This window comes from Sinohyriopsis cumingii, chromosome 1, assembly GCF_028554795.1.
Source record: "Sinohyriopsis cumingii isolate HCF-2022 chromosome 1, ASM2855479v2, whole genome shotgun sequence".
NCBI classification, from domain to species: Eukaryota; Metazoa; Mollusca; class Bivalvia; order Unionida; family Unionidae; genus Sinohyriopsis; species Sinohyriopsis cumingii.
This window is the reverse complement of record NC_142961.1, coordinates 4,635,474-4,650,425: the sequence shown is the minus strand read 5'-3', so window position 1 is coordinate 4,650,425 and position 14,952 is coordinate 4,635,474. Positions and strand designations below refer to the sequence as shown.

The 14,952-nt window shown below is 34.9% G+C and overlaps 1 protein-coding gene across 1 annotated transcript in view; it reads left to right on the top strand.

Annotated features, from left to right (window-relative positions):
* The window catches only part of LOC149806339 (thioredoxin domain-containing protein 12-like), a 38,279-nt gene that overhangs the window by 10,476 nt on the left and 12,851 nt on the right, over positions 1-14,952 (top strand). Inside the window, exons 4-6 of the mRNA XM_089951774.1 lie at positions 981-1,054; positions 2,600-2,669; positions 3,965-4,048. Coding sequence (XP_089807900.1) covers positions 981-1,054; positions 2,600-2,669; positions 3,965-4,048 — 228 coding nt within the window. The remainder of the gene's footprint in view (positions 1-980; positions 1,055-2,599; positions 2,670-3,964; positions 4,049-14,952) is intronic.

The window sequence follows — 14,952 nt, the reverse complement described above, 5'->3', positions numbered from 1 at the left end:
TGTATGTATGTATGTATGTATGTATGTATGTATGTATGTATGTATGTATGTATGTATGTATGTATGTATGTATGTATGTATGTATGTATGTATGTATGTATGTATGTATGTATGTATGTATGTATGTATGTATGTATGTATGTATGTATGTATGTATGTATGTATGTATGTATGTATGTATGTATGTATGTATGTATGTATGTATGTATGTATGTATGTATGTATGTATGTATGTATGTATGTATGTATGTATGTATGTATGTATGTATGTATGTATGTATGTATGTATGTATGTATGTATGTATGTATGTATGTATGTATGTATGTATGTATGTATGTATGTATGTATGTATGTATGTATGTATGTATGTATGTATGTATGTATGTATGTATGTATGTATGTATGTATGTATGTATGTATGTATGTTGCATGCATAGTGTTTAATGGCACATAAGCACAATTCTGGCTATTTAGTTCTCAGTAAGGTTAGGTGTTTGAAAAAAGGCATACAAAGGTATAAAAGGGCAAAATCATTCATTTTACAGAGTATTTTTTTTAAAAATTAAAGCTGCACTCTTTTGTAAAATCCAAGACTTTCTCACCAGAAGCATTTTAGGAATATTCCAGTGCAAAGAAATTTATTCTGTTAGTTACTAGTACATATTGAGCCTAATTTACATTACTGAACCTAGGGGGGTGGGGTGAGATGAAAGTAAGAGTTTTTACTTAGAATTTGTTTAATTTAATTAATTAATAAAATGACTATCGGGGTTTCATTTAAATGACCAGACCAAAGGTTATGTGATTAAATACTTAATGGCTTGAAATAACCAACAATTGCCATAACTTGCAGCAAAATATTGTTAAAAATTAGGTAATTTAACAAATGTACTCAAGTTTGACCCAGATTTAGCTCAACACCAGTGCTTCATTGGGGTAAAATGCAGAGAAGAAATTGATCTTGTCCCTTGTTTTTCAGCACTGAAACCCAAATTTGCTGAATCAGAGGAGATTAAAAAGCTTAGTTCATCTTTCCTGATGGTTAATGTACAGGTAGGTATTCATGAAATTCCAGTAGAATTTGCCATCATTTTTACCTGTCTTGTGTTAATAAAAGAATATTGTGGCAAATTAGTCATTCTCTTGTCAAATTAGTCATTCTCTTGTCAGTCATCATTTGTGGAACAATGAGTGGTACTATCCAATGGATGCTGATACAAGTTTGATATATACGATGTCATATGGTAGGGAGATTCTCCAAGACGTAAATCAGACATGTCCACCCTACAGGCCACATTCAGCTTAAGTCTTTCACATATATGCAGTCCATTTGATGTATGTATTTCAGTTAAAATTCCAGTTATCCATATTGCTTCCTGATTATGTTTTATGTCTCTGCAACAATGTAACTATCTTATTTAACTATATTGTTACAGCATGTAATAAGTATGTTGCTAGTGTCATTTAATAATTTGTTGGATTTTCATATATAATTATTAAACTGTGCTTGCCCATGTGGTCTGCGGGCTTAAGCATTTTATCTGTTTTGGCCACCAGCCCAAAAAAGTTGGATGCTTCTGACCTAAATGATGAATTGACAGCTTATGCTCATCTGTCAACCAAAAGATTTCAACTTATAATGGCTTATTGACCACTGCTATCTCTGATTTATTGCAACTTATAGTGGCTCACTGACCACTGATATCGCTGATTTGTTGCAACTTATAGTGGTTCATTGACCACTGATATCGCTGATTTGTTGCAACTTATAGTGGCTCATTGACCACTGCTATCACTGATTTGTTGTGGGTTTTATGTACTTAGCATCAGGAAGGAAGGTTATACCCTGGATTGTCTAAGCAGGTCAAAACATAGACTCTAATCTGCAGGCACATTATGCTGTGGCAGATCAGAATCTTTGTTGCTTGCAATTTGACTTGACTTATAAGTGTGTATATATGGTACTCATCCAAATTGTCTGAAAATTTGAACATGTAATGAAAAGTTTTTGCCGTAGCTAACAATTTGATCATCTAAAGTTGCTCAGTGGTAAATACTGTTAGTGTGTTTAATATATATTAGTGATCTTTTAAAAGTATTTATCTAACTCTGTATGTGTCTTTGTAGGATTATCCTCAAAGTATTTCAGTGACAGCAAGAAATGGCATTTGTCATCTTTTGAATTACCATTGCTACAGACAGAAAATCAAGCGGTTGAATAAATGCTTCGGTCTTGTGTTAAACATTTTACTCAATTAGAAAGCTTTCAGTGTTCCTTATTAAGTATTTTGTCTTTATTTGTAAAATTATATTTCAATATAAAAGGTATACAATCATTAGTAATTACAAAATTGTAAGCCTCTATAATTGCATCAAGCAAAAATTCGTGTCACAGGTGTAGGGGTCATAAAATAAGTCAGATTTTGCCTCATTCATTTAAGTTGTTGAACTTAATCAATCCAATTTGCAATTCTTTTGTTGTAACAACTGTTGAAATAATTTTAAGTTTGTGACATTTTGTTTGTGATTAATCAGTGATAATGGATGCATACAGGTCAGCCATGCATAGACTCAGTGTTCTCTTTTCTAACATTCTAGGATGACGATGAACCTGCAGGAGAGAAGTATTCACCAGATGGAGCTTATATTCCCAGGATTTTCTTTTTAGGTAATAAAGAACACACCTCATAGTTTTCACCACGTAAAATGCCATGAAAAGAATAAAAAGATAAATGAAGACAGGACTTGAAATTCAGAAATATTTCACATCATGACAATAGTAACATTTTTACTGGCCCTGCCTAAATTTCACTGATTGGTGCACTTTTGTATTTGTCTACATGTTCAGTGCAAATAGTGCAGAATCGTATATTTTGTCATACTTAACCATTCCATTGTATTCATTTTTCCAATGATTTCAGACTCTTTCCTGCTCTTTTCCCATCCTTTGTTTTATTAGATACATCTGACACATAGCCACTTGTGAACTTTGACAGCTATAGGTGGAATTTTTTAACTAATCCTACGGATATCTTTTAGTGATCTGTCAGCAAATTTACGGATCCTGGAATAGCAGATTAACATAAATTTTGGGTACTGTCAATAATACTTTTCTTCTCAGATCAACAAATGGTTAGAATTTCTCAATAGTTTCATCTTTGACCTCTTTTTATATGTCTGGCATATCTTTTTGATGTGTCTGCGACATTCTACACACATACGAAACCTCTCCGTTGGCCTATCAGTTAATGTCCACCTCAGATGTGGAGGTCGTTGGTTGAAACCCCGACAAGTCATACCAAAGACTTCTACACATTAACTAGACTGCTCCAGTGGCTTTGTGGTTACAGCATCCACCTCAAATGTGGGAGGTCGCAGGTTCAAACCCTGGCTGAGTCATACCAAAGACTTATAAATATGGTACTAACACTCACTAGTCACTCATCATTATGAGGTTAGTGTTAGAACTGGTCGGCCTGATGTCAGTATAATGTGACTGGGTGGGACATCATGCTGTGTGTCTGTGGAATGATGCTTTTGTGCTTGACATCACTATAAACTGCCACACTGCAGACATTGTAACGATGTGACTGAAAAAGTAAAAATGAAACACACATACTTTATACAAATAAATTTCCCAGAAAAGGGCCCTTTTATTTAGAATCAATATTAGACAAAAGGGCCCTTTTATTTAGAATCAATATTGGACAATTGAGACTTAAAAAAACAAACTGGTTTTGCATTTTTCTAAATTTTTGGGAAATGGGTTTAAAGATTCCCATCTCAGTTATAACATACTTTATTATCTAATCTTTTCTTGCAGAAATGTAAATGTAATTTATTGTAGAGTGCTAAATGAATCCTTTAGCATGGAGCAGAAATAGTGTCAAGCTAGAGAAAAAACTTCCAAATTACATCTTTCCATTTTGTTTCTTCAGCAGATTTTGTTTGTTTTCCTTTCAGATCCATCTGGTAATGTAATGAATGAGTTCTATAATGAAGCTGGCAATGAGAAATACAAGTACTACTACCCAACTCCAGATAATAGTAAGAGATTTTCAATATTTCCTTTCTTCACATGCTTGTTTACAGTTCGAAGTTTGCTCAAATGATATCTCACCTGCTTTTTTCCCCAGTATTTTGGAGATGGTTTTGCTCATTTTTAACATATTCATAGCTTTGAATTGGTGATAGAATATAGAATGATAACAAACTGAATAACACATAGGTTTTCATGAAGCATATAGTAATTTCTTTCACAAATTGATATTTTAATAACTTTTTTTGTCCTTGGTTGGTAACGGATTTTTTTTCTCCACAAAATATTCATCAAACATTACTGATTAAAACATAAAATGTGCAGTTTTCTTCAGAGAGTCTTTTTTTATTTATCATTATCATCATCATCAATCCTATAACCCAAAAGGTCATTGATTCACCACAGATGACTTCACAACCAATTCTCTTTATTTCTGATGATATTTTTATGGATCTCCACAATTTTGATAAGTTCTTTAATTCTTTTTTTTAAAGAAAAAGAAATGGTTTTCATGTGGTAAATATATAAAAATGAAAAATGAGTTTGCATTCTTTGTGTGATCTCAGCATGTAATAAAACTTCATATTTTCTTAAGTATCATATTATGATAATGCTATATCTCAATATGAAGATAATGCTATATCTCAATATGAAGATAATGCTATATCTCAATATGAAGATAATGCTATATCTCAATATGAAGATAATGCTATATCTCAATATGAAGATAATGCTATATCTCAATATGAAGATAATGCTATATCTCAATATGAAGATAATGCTATATCTCAATATGAAGATAATGTTATATCTCAATATGAAGATAATGCTATATCTCAATATGAAGATAATGTTATATCTCGGTTTGAAGATTATGATGTATCTCAAATTGAAGATACTGTATTATCTCAGTTATAAGAGAAATCTTCAGAATGTTAGTGAAACTTGTGCCAGAAATGTCAACAGTAACCCCGAGTTACCCAAAGAACTTTACGTTTAAAGTCAAGTATAAAAAGAGGCAGATTTATTTACCATATAAGGTACTTGATGCACAGCTGGAAATGACATAATCACTACAGTATGACATCATTGATATGACATCACTTTTGACCTACCATATATATTCAGGTCAAGTCCAGCCATCAACCTTGACACACTATATCATAGTCCTCAATATATTTGACTCGAAATGTTAGTACTTCTCTCAGTTCGAAAATATTAAAATAAGTACAACAGATAGTACCAGCTAGTTTTAGAATTGCCTTCCTTCAGGTTTTGTAATTTGCCATGTTTTTGGAAGAAAATGATGAAGGAGCTGATGGCAGAGAAGCAGCTCTCAGAAAAAACACTGTTTTTCGGTAAAAAAAAAAGATACAAAGAAATTTCTTACTGCATTTGTATCAAAGGTTTTGGTATGGATTCCGCAGGAATTTGGTATGTCTTGTACCTAATCATATTTTGAGCCAACCTGACCAATGTGTGTAGCAGATGCAAAGATCATTGCAGATTTTGACAGAATCCCACTATGTTAAGTTATACCAATATGGTGATATCCTTTGACAGTACACAGATTTTATTAAAGTGACAGAAACGAGCCTTGGTTTTAAAGAATTTGTGGGAGAGGAGTCTCATCTCGATATGCTTATATATGACCACATAGCCAAATGAGTTTGATCAGCTGTGGCAAGTGACAAAGCAAATCCTGTTGCTGTCATATGGGCTGTTGAAAGGTTTCTCTGTCAACAAAGAGATATCTGTTGACAATGTCTCACTAGTCAGAATGGTCATAAAAGACTTTTTGAAATCTGCTGGATATTGAGAATGTCAGTTAGCAAGGAACTGCTGAACTCAGCCTAATCATCTAGACATCAGTATCAAGTATTTTTCTATGACGGAAAAATGTGAAGAAAATAAAGTCGGCTGACAAGAAGAGAAAGGTAGTAATGGATGAGTTAAGAGATAATATAGTGAATTCATTTTATGAGTTTGCAGAGTAAGCAGAGACAACTCAACAGCTTTCATTTCTTTCCAAGTCATGTAATGAGGACAGCTGCCAAAGAAAAGGAAGCAGAACTAAAGTCTCTGAAAGAGATGGTTGATTCTAAACTACAAGAACTTAAATATTAAATTTATTGTGGACTATATACAGTAAAAACTGTTATGAGCGACCACCTGTCATTTCACCACTCCAGTGGCCTAGTGTCACGTATGCGGGAGGTCGTGGGTTCAATCCCCAGCTGAGTCATACCAAAGATTTAAAAAATGGTACTGACAGCTGCCTTGCTTTGCACTCAGCATTAAGAGGTTAGTGTTAGGACTGGTTGGCCTGGTGTCAGGATAATGTGACAGGGTGGGACGTCATGCTACATGTCTATGGCATGATGCCCTAGTGCTAGACATCACTAAAAGTGCCACACTGCAGACATCATAGCAGTATGACTGAAAATTGTTAAAGCTATGATAAAAATCCAAATCACACACACCAACTGTCTTTTCTGACCACAATCATAATATACAGATCAATTATATTATATAAACGCTCTGTTCTAAGCAACCACCTGCTGAATGTGACCAGCAACCACAATGTCTTGGCAAAATATGCATTTCAACACTATGAATGACTGCATGGTGAAAGCAGGGATAAACTCCACTGACATTTATTTAATCCAATGACTGGTATCAGAAATTTTGTAGGTATGCTTATAGTGTTTTATATTGTACTGTAAACCTGACTAAAGTACCTGTAGAATACTTGTAGCCTGATTCCTGGCCTTATCATAGCTACATGTAGGACCCAGTGTCCAACTACACATAGCCTGATTCCTGGCCTTATCATAGCTACAAGTAGGACCCAGTGTCCAGCTACACATAGCCTGATTCCTGGCCTTATCATAGCTACAAGTAGGACCCAGTGTCCAGCTACACATAGCCTGATTCCAGGCCTTATTGTAGCTACATGTAAGATCCAGTATCCAGCTACATGTAGCCTAATTCCAGGCCTTATCATAGCTACATGTAGGACCCAGTATCCAGCTACACATAGCCTGATTCCAGGCCTTATCGTAGCTACATGTAAGACCCAGTATCCAGCTACATGTAGCCTAATTCCAGGCCTTATCATAGCTACATGTAGGACCCAGTATCCAGCTACACATAGCCTGATTCCAGGCCTTATCGTAGCTACATGTAAGACCCAGTATCCAGCTACATGTAGCCTAATTCCAGGCCTTATCATAGCTACATGTAGGACCCAGTATCCAGCTACACATAGCCTGATTCCAGGCCTTATCATAGCTATAAGTAGGACCCAGTATCCAGCTACACATAGCCTGATTCCAGGCCTTATTGTAGCTGCAAGTAGGACCCTGTATATTGCTAAACGTAGCCCGATACCCAGCCTTATCATAGCTATAAGTAGGACTCAGTATCCAGCTCTATGAACGACCGTATCGCAAGAACAGAGACAGATGCCAATGACTTACGTAATCATTTGTAACAACAATCACTTGAATAATAAGGATTGTTCTGATCAAAAACATGCATGAAAAGAACACACACACACTCTACCGGTTTGTAGCAGTGGACAGTTTCGCTTATTGGCCCCTGGCAAATTTCTTAACTTAAGTGTATGGTGTGACTTTTTGAGATATTATTGTGTAATAATTAAAGATATGGATATATTTTGAATCTGGTCTTTCTGGCTTGTGTTGTCCTTAGAATTGATGTGAGGCATGTACACCTCATGTAGTCACTGCACAGTATAGGGCCAGTGAAATGCCAATAGTTGGCTAGGAAGCAGAGCTAGCCACTTATATCAGTAGACACATTGGTTCAAGGCAAGTAGGATATCTCAAAAACTGCCTGGATGACAACTATTTGGAATTGTATCAAGCTATTAAGTACACAATGTTTTTCAAAATTATCACCCAGGGAAAGGGCTTGTGTTTGCACAGTGAGCACCACCTGTTCTCAGAAATGACCTTTGGACATGAAAATGCATGTATAAATTTGGGGTAGGGTGCATCAACTTTTTATTCTTTGAATTTCCATTGACTTGTCAGATCAAGTGAATGATATTCTTGTGTGTGGCTTTATTATACCTATCCAAAATTATGGACCATTTTGACCTCACTCGTGTATTTTATTTATGAATTTTTATATTAAGCAGGGGTATGCAATATTAAATTTGTGGATAAAAACTGTCCCCTGCGCTCTTAGTGACAGATGGTACAGTCCGTAAACCAGGCTAATGTACATGTCACAAATTGCGATTGTAGTGCTGAAATTAAGGCAGTGGTCACTTACAATGTTTATCTTTAGAGTTAATCACTACTGCCTGGGGGTGAATTTGGTCTTTGTCTATTAAACCAGCAAGTGAGAATCGTTTGCAGGATTGATAGTGTTAAAGGCTTGTGATGTTTTTTTGTTTTTTGTTTTCCTGATGTTACAGTGGTTGTTACATTCCAGTTACCAAGCCGTCATCTATTCAAGTTGGTGTGACCAAGTTACACACTTTGTTTAAAGAGTTATTCCCTGTGTGTCTTCTTAGAAATAAGCCGTTGACTTTTTCTCTGAGTAAATGAGTCTATTTCTGGATGAGATAACTGTTTCTTTGTTAAATATGCAATGCACACGTATAGATTTTTTATATTTTCCCAAAGCCGAGTTAAAACCGTCCTTTCAGTTCATTTTACAGCTGAGCACCAATAAAGTTAGTCCGTTAGACCCTTGTCACCCCATTTTTGATATTTGGACATTTATGTTGGGGTCTAGGGTCACAGTCCATTCACTTTCAAAAAGTTGGAATTCGTCAACATCATTTGGTGTTGGCATGGGGTAGCAGCTTAAGAGCTGGCCCAGCAAACACGAATGACCTTTCATCGAGATATACATGTATGAAATCGATAGGAATATGATTTATTTTCTCAGAAATTGTGATCATAGCATTCATTAGGTCTTTAATCCACTGACAAATGAGATGAAAGTACATTGTTGCTGAAATTTGACCTGTATCTGATCGTTTCGTTCCTAGTCATGTAACAATACAACTCTCACAACCTACATGTCAGTGACATCAGCGGTCATATTGTCATGTGACATGGATCAGAGGAAACTCGGACTGTAATAATGTTAACACCTATTACTTTAATAACAATGAAAGAACCTCCAACTAAATTGAGACAAATTTTAAAGCTGGAGATAATAATTAGTATAACTGAAAGAAGTGAAAAAGAGCAGACCACTAACAAAATAGCTGTTTAAACATTGGTAAAACAAATTTAGTGTGTTATAAATGAGAAGGAGTAAATCAGAAATGATTTCATATACTAATACATGCACATGTGATATCAGATGTAAATGTGATTTCATAATTATACATTATACATGAATTGCTATATAAATGCATGCAATATTTTAGCAAGAACTAAACCATTTTGGATGGCAAGAACAATGCATATTTTCACATAAAATTTTCAGGGTCAAAATCATTGTGGTACAAACACAGGAAAATGTTCTGTGAAATAACTAACTGAATGCCTCTTTTTAAGACGTAAGATTTTATGGTTGTTTGTGACTTCTTGTTATTAACTTTATTATTGATCTCATTCTACATTCTTAGACCTTATCTTTTAATCTCCATTATGTAGCCAGCATTGTGCTGACTTGCTACACATATTGTTATGTATATTTCATTTAATTGTTTGTTTGTTAATTTTTTTTATTTCATTAAATGCTGTTGTAATGTAACATTGTATGCTGGACTTGACATTGTCCAAAACTGAGTTCATTTCTGCTTGACCTGATTCATTTATGTAAATAACTAATAATACCTTCATTATCCTCTATGTGTATGACTTAATGTTGTGTGGAATTCCTTTTGGAAATAAAAATTGTGCGTTATTACCACATGCACTTGTAACAACTTTTATTGATAGTATAATTTGTATCTCATACGGAGAGACAACTCCTAGCAACAACAAAATTTGACCCATTTTTATGCTAATCAGTTTAACAGAAAATAATGTGATTTGTGCCCAAATTAAGCATTCTTTTACCAGAAGAAACATTTTCTTCTCATTTATGCGGGGGGCAGGGGGGTAATTACATCTCATAGTGGAGGACAGAGTATGTTTATTTCTGATATTGATCTGAAAGTTACAGTTTAAGTGGTAATAAAATTGTTACGTGTGTGTGTGTGTGGTTTTTACAGATTAGCCTTTTGAGAACACATGGATTGTTACCCTACGTAATTGCTCATGTGTAAGCCACAATAGTCATGCAAATCTTCTGTCACTGAATGGAATCATGGGTTGATACCTGTCCATGGCAGACCAGGCTTGGCTACCTTTGTGTCCTTTGGGAAAGGCACTTATCTCCCATCAGCATGGTATTGTCAGTAATATGCTGCATGTGATGTTAGAAAAGGAATAACATTTTTCAACAGCATAGACCCTGATTTGGTACTGCCAACAGCATAGACCCTGATTTGGTACTGCCAACAGTTCTCATCACTGTCTGCAGTTTGATGGAGTGTACAAGTGGTAAATCAGCTACAATAAAAGAAGTAATGGTGCTGGTTAAAGTGTTCTAGGAATCCTATTTAAATGAAGTATATTGAATAGCCTTTCGGTGATAATAAATAATAATAACAACAACAAATGGAGATCTCTGCGTAAGAGGAAACTTTTCTTAATAGCCATGGCTTCAAACTACTACTACACATTTTTAAGGGGTTCCCATGATCATAACTACTACTACACTGTACTTTGATAATACATTTTTAAGGGGTTCCCATCGTCATAACTACTACTACACTGTACTTTGATAAGACATTTTTAAGGGGTTCCCATGATCATAACTACTACTACACTACTTTGATAAGACATTTTTAAGGGGTTCCCATGATCATAACTACTACTACACTGTACTTTGATAAGACATTTTTAAGGGGTTCCCATCGTCATAACTACTACTACACTGTACTTTGATAAGACATTTTTAAGGGGTTCCCATGATCATAACTACTACTACACTGTACTTTGATAATACATTTTTAATGGGTTCCCATGATCATAACTACTACTACACTACTTTGATAAGACATTTTTAAGGGGTTCCCATCGTCATAACTACTACTACACTGTACTTTTGATAAGACATTTTTAAGGGGTTCCCATGATCATAACTACTACTACACTGTACTTTGATAAGACATTTTTAAGGGGTTCCCATGACCATAACTACTACTACACTGTACTTTGATAAGACATTTTTAAGGGGTTCCCATCGTCATAACTACTACTACACTGTACTTTGATAATACATTTTTAAGGGGTTCCCATGATCATAACTACTACTAAACTGTACTTTGATAAGACATTTTTAAAGGGTTCCCATGATCATAACTACTACTACACTGTACTTTGATAAGACATTTTTAAGGGGTTCCCATCGTCATAACTACTACTACACTGTACTTTGATAAGACATTTTTAAGGGGTTCCCTTGATCATAACTACTACTACACTACTTTGATAAGACATTTTTAAGGGGTTCCCATCGTCATAACTACTACTACACTGTACTTTGATAAGACATTTTTAAGGGATTCCCATGATCATAACTACTACTACTCATACTTTGATAAGACATTTTTAAGGGGTTCCCATGATCATAACTACTACTACACTGTACTTTGATAAGACATTTTTAAGGGGTTCCCATGATCATAACTACTACTACACTGTACTTTGATAAGACATTTTTAAGGGGTTCCCATGATCATAACTACTACTACTCTGTACTTTGATAAGACATTTTTAAGGGGTTCCCATGATCATAACTACTACTACACTGTACTTTGATAAGACATTTTTAAGGGGTTCCCATGATCATAACTACTACTACACTGTACTTTGATAAGACATTTTTAAGGGGTTCCCATGATCATAACTACTACTACACTACTTTGATAAGACATTTTTAAGGGGTTCCCATGATCATAACTACTACTACACTGTACTTTGATAAGACATTTTTAAGGGGTTCCCATGATCATAACTACTACTACACTGTACTTTGATAATACATTTTTAAGGGGTTCCCATGATCATAACTACTACTACACTGTACTTTGATAATACATTTTTAAGGGGTTCCCATGATCATAACTACTACTACACTACTTTGATAAGACATTTTTAAGGGGTTCCCATCGTCATAACTACTACTACACTGTACTTTGATAAGACATTTTTAAGGGGTTCCCATGATCATAACTACTACTACTACTACACTGTACTTTGATAAGACATTTTTAAGGGGTTCCCATCGTCATAACTACTACTACACTGTACTTTGATAATACATTTTTAAAGGGTTCCCATGATCATAACTACTACTAAACTGTACTTTGATAAGACATTTTTAAAGGGTTCCCATGATCATAACTACTACTACACTGTACTTTGATAAGACATTTTTAATGGGTTCCCATGATCATAACTACTACTACACTGTACTTTGATAAGACATTTTTAAGGGGTTCCCATCGTCATAACTACTACTACACTGTACTTTGATAAGACATTTTTAAGGGGTTCCCTTGATCATAACTACTACTACACTACTTTGATAAGACATTTTTAAGGGGTTCCCATCGTCATAACTACTACTACACTGTACTTTGATAAGACATTTTTAAGGGATTCCCATGATCATAACTACTACTACTCATACTTTGATAAGACATTTTTAAGGGGTTCCCATGATCATAACTACTACTACACTGTACTTTGATAAGACATTTTTAAGGGGTTCCCATGATCATAACTACTACTACACTGTACTTTGATAAGACATTTTTAAAGGGTTCCCATCGTCATAACTGCTACTACACTGTACTTTGATAAGACATTTTTAAGGGGTTCCCATCGTCATAACTACTACTACACTGTACTTTGATAAGACATTTTTAAGGGGTTCCCATCGTCATAACTACTACTACACTGTACTTTGATAAGACATTTTTAAAGGGTTCCTGTGATCATAACTACTACTACTCTGTACTTTGATAAGACATTTTTAAGGGGTTCCCATGATCATAACTACTACTACACTGTACTTTGATAAGACATTTTTAAGGGGTTCCCATGATCATAACTACTGCTACACTGTACTTTGATAATACATTTTTAAGGGGTTCCCATCGTCATAACTGCTACTACACTGTACTTTGATAAGACATTTTTAAGGGGTTCCCATGATCATAACTACTACTACACTGTACTTTGATAAGACATTTTTAAGGGGTTCCCATCGTCATAACTACTACTACACTGTACTTTGATAAGACATTTTTAAGGGGTTCCCATGATCATAACTACTACTACACTGTACTTTGATAATACATTTTTAAGGGGTTCCCATGATCATAACTACTACTACACTACTTTGATAAGACATTTTTAAGGGGTTCCCATCGTCATAACTACTACTACACTGTACTTTGATAAGACATTTTTAAGGGATTCCCATGATCATAACTACTACTACTCATACTTTGATAAGATATTTTTAAGGGGTTCCCATGATCATAACTACTACTACACTGTACTTTGATAAGACATTTTTAAGGGGTTCCCATGATCATAACTACTACTACACTGTACTTTGATAAGACATTTTTAAGGGGTTCCCATGATCATAACTACTACTACTCTGTACTTTGATAAGACATTTTTAAGGGGTTCCCATGATCATAACTACTACTACACTGTCTCGTGGGTCGGTGGTTCTTTCCGGGGTTTTCCGGGTTCTTCCTCCACCATTAATACTGGCCGCCATGTATAGCCTATCGTGCTGAAAAATGGCGTTAAACCCCACAACAACAACAACAACAACAACAACTACTACACTGTACTTTGATAAGACATTTTTAAGGGGTTCCCATGATCATAACTACTACTACACTGTACTTTGATAAGACATTTTTAAGGGGTTCCCATGATCATAACTACTACTACACTACTTTGATAAGACATTTTTAAGGGGTTCCCATGATCATAACTACTACTACACTGTACTTTGATAAGACATTTTTAAGGGGTGCCCATGATCATAACTACTACTACACTGTACTTTGATAATACATTTTTAAGGGGTTCCCATGATCATAACTACTACTACACTACTTTGATAAGACATTTTTAAGGGGTTCCCATCGTCATAACTACTACTACACTGTACTTTGATAAGACATTTTTAAGGGGTTCCCATGATCATAACTACTACTACTACTACACTGTACTTTGATAAGACATTTTTAAGGGGTTCCCATGACCATAACTACTACTACACTGTACTTTGATAAGACATTTTTAAGGGGTTCCCATGATCATAACTACTACTACACTGTACTTTGATAAGACATTTTTAAGGGGTTCCCATGATCATAACTACTACTACACTGTACTTTGATAAGACATTTTTAAGGGGTTCCCATGATCATAACTACTACTACACTGTACTTTGATAATACATTTTTAAGGGGTTCCCATCGTCATAACTACTACTACACTGTACTTTGATAAGACATTTTTAAGGGGTTCCCATGATCATAACTACTACTACACTGTACTTTGATAAGACATTTTTAAGGGGTTCCCATCGTCATAACTACTACTACACTGTACTTTGATAAGACATTTTTAAGGGGTTCCCTTGATCATAACTACTACTACACTACTTTGATAAGACATTTTTAAGGGGTTCCCATCGTCATAACTACTACTACACTGTACTTTGATAAGACATTTTTAAGGGATTCCCATGATCATAACTACTACTACTCATACTTTGATAAGACATTTTTAAGGGGTTCCCATGATCATAACTACTACTACACTGTACT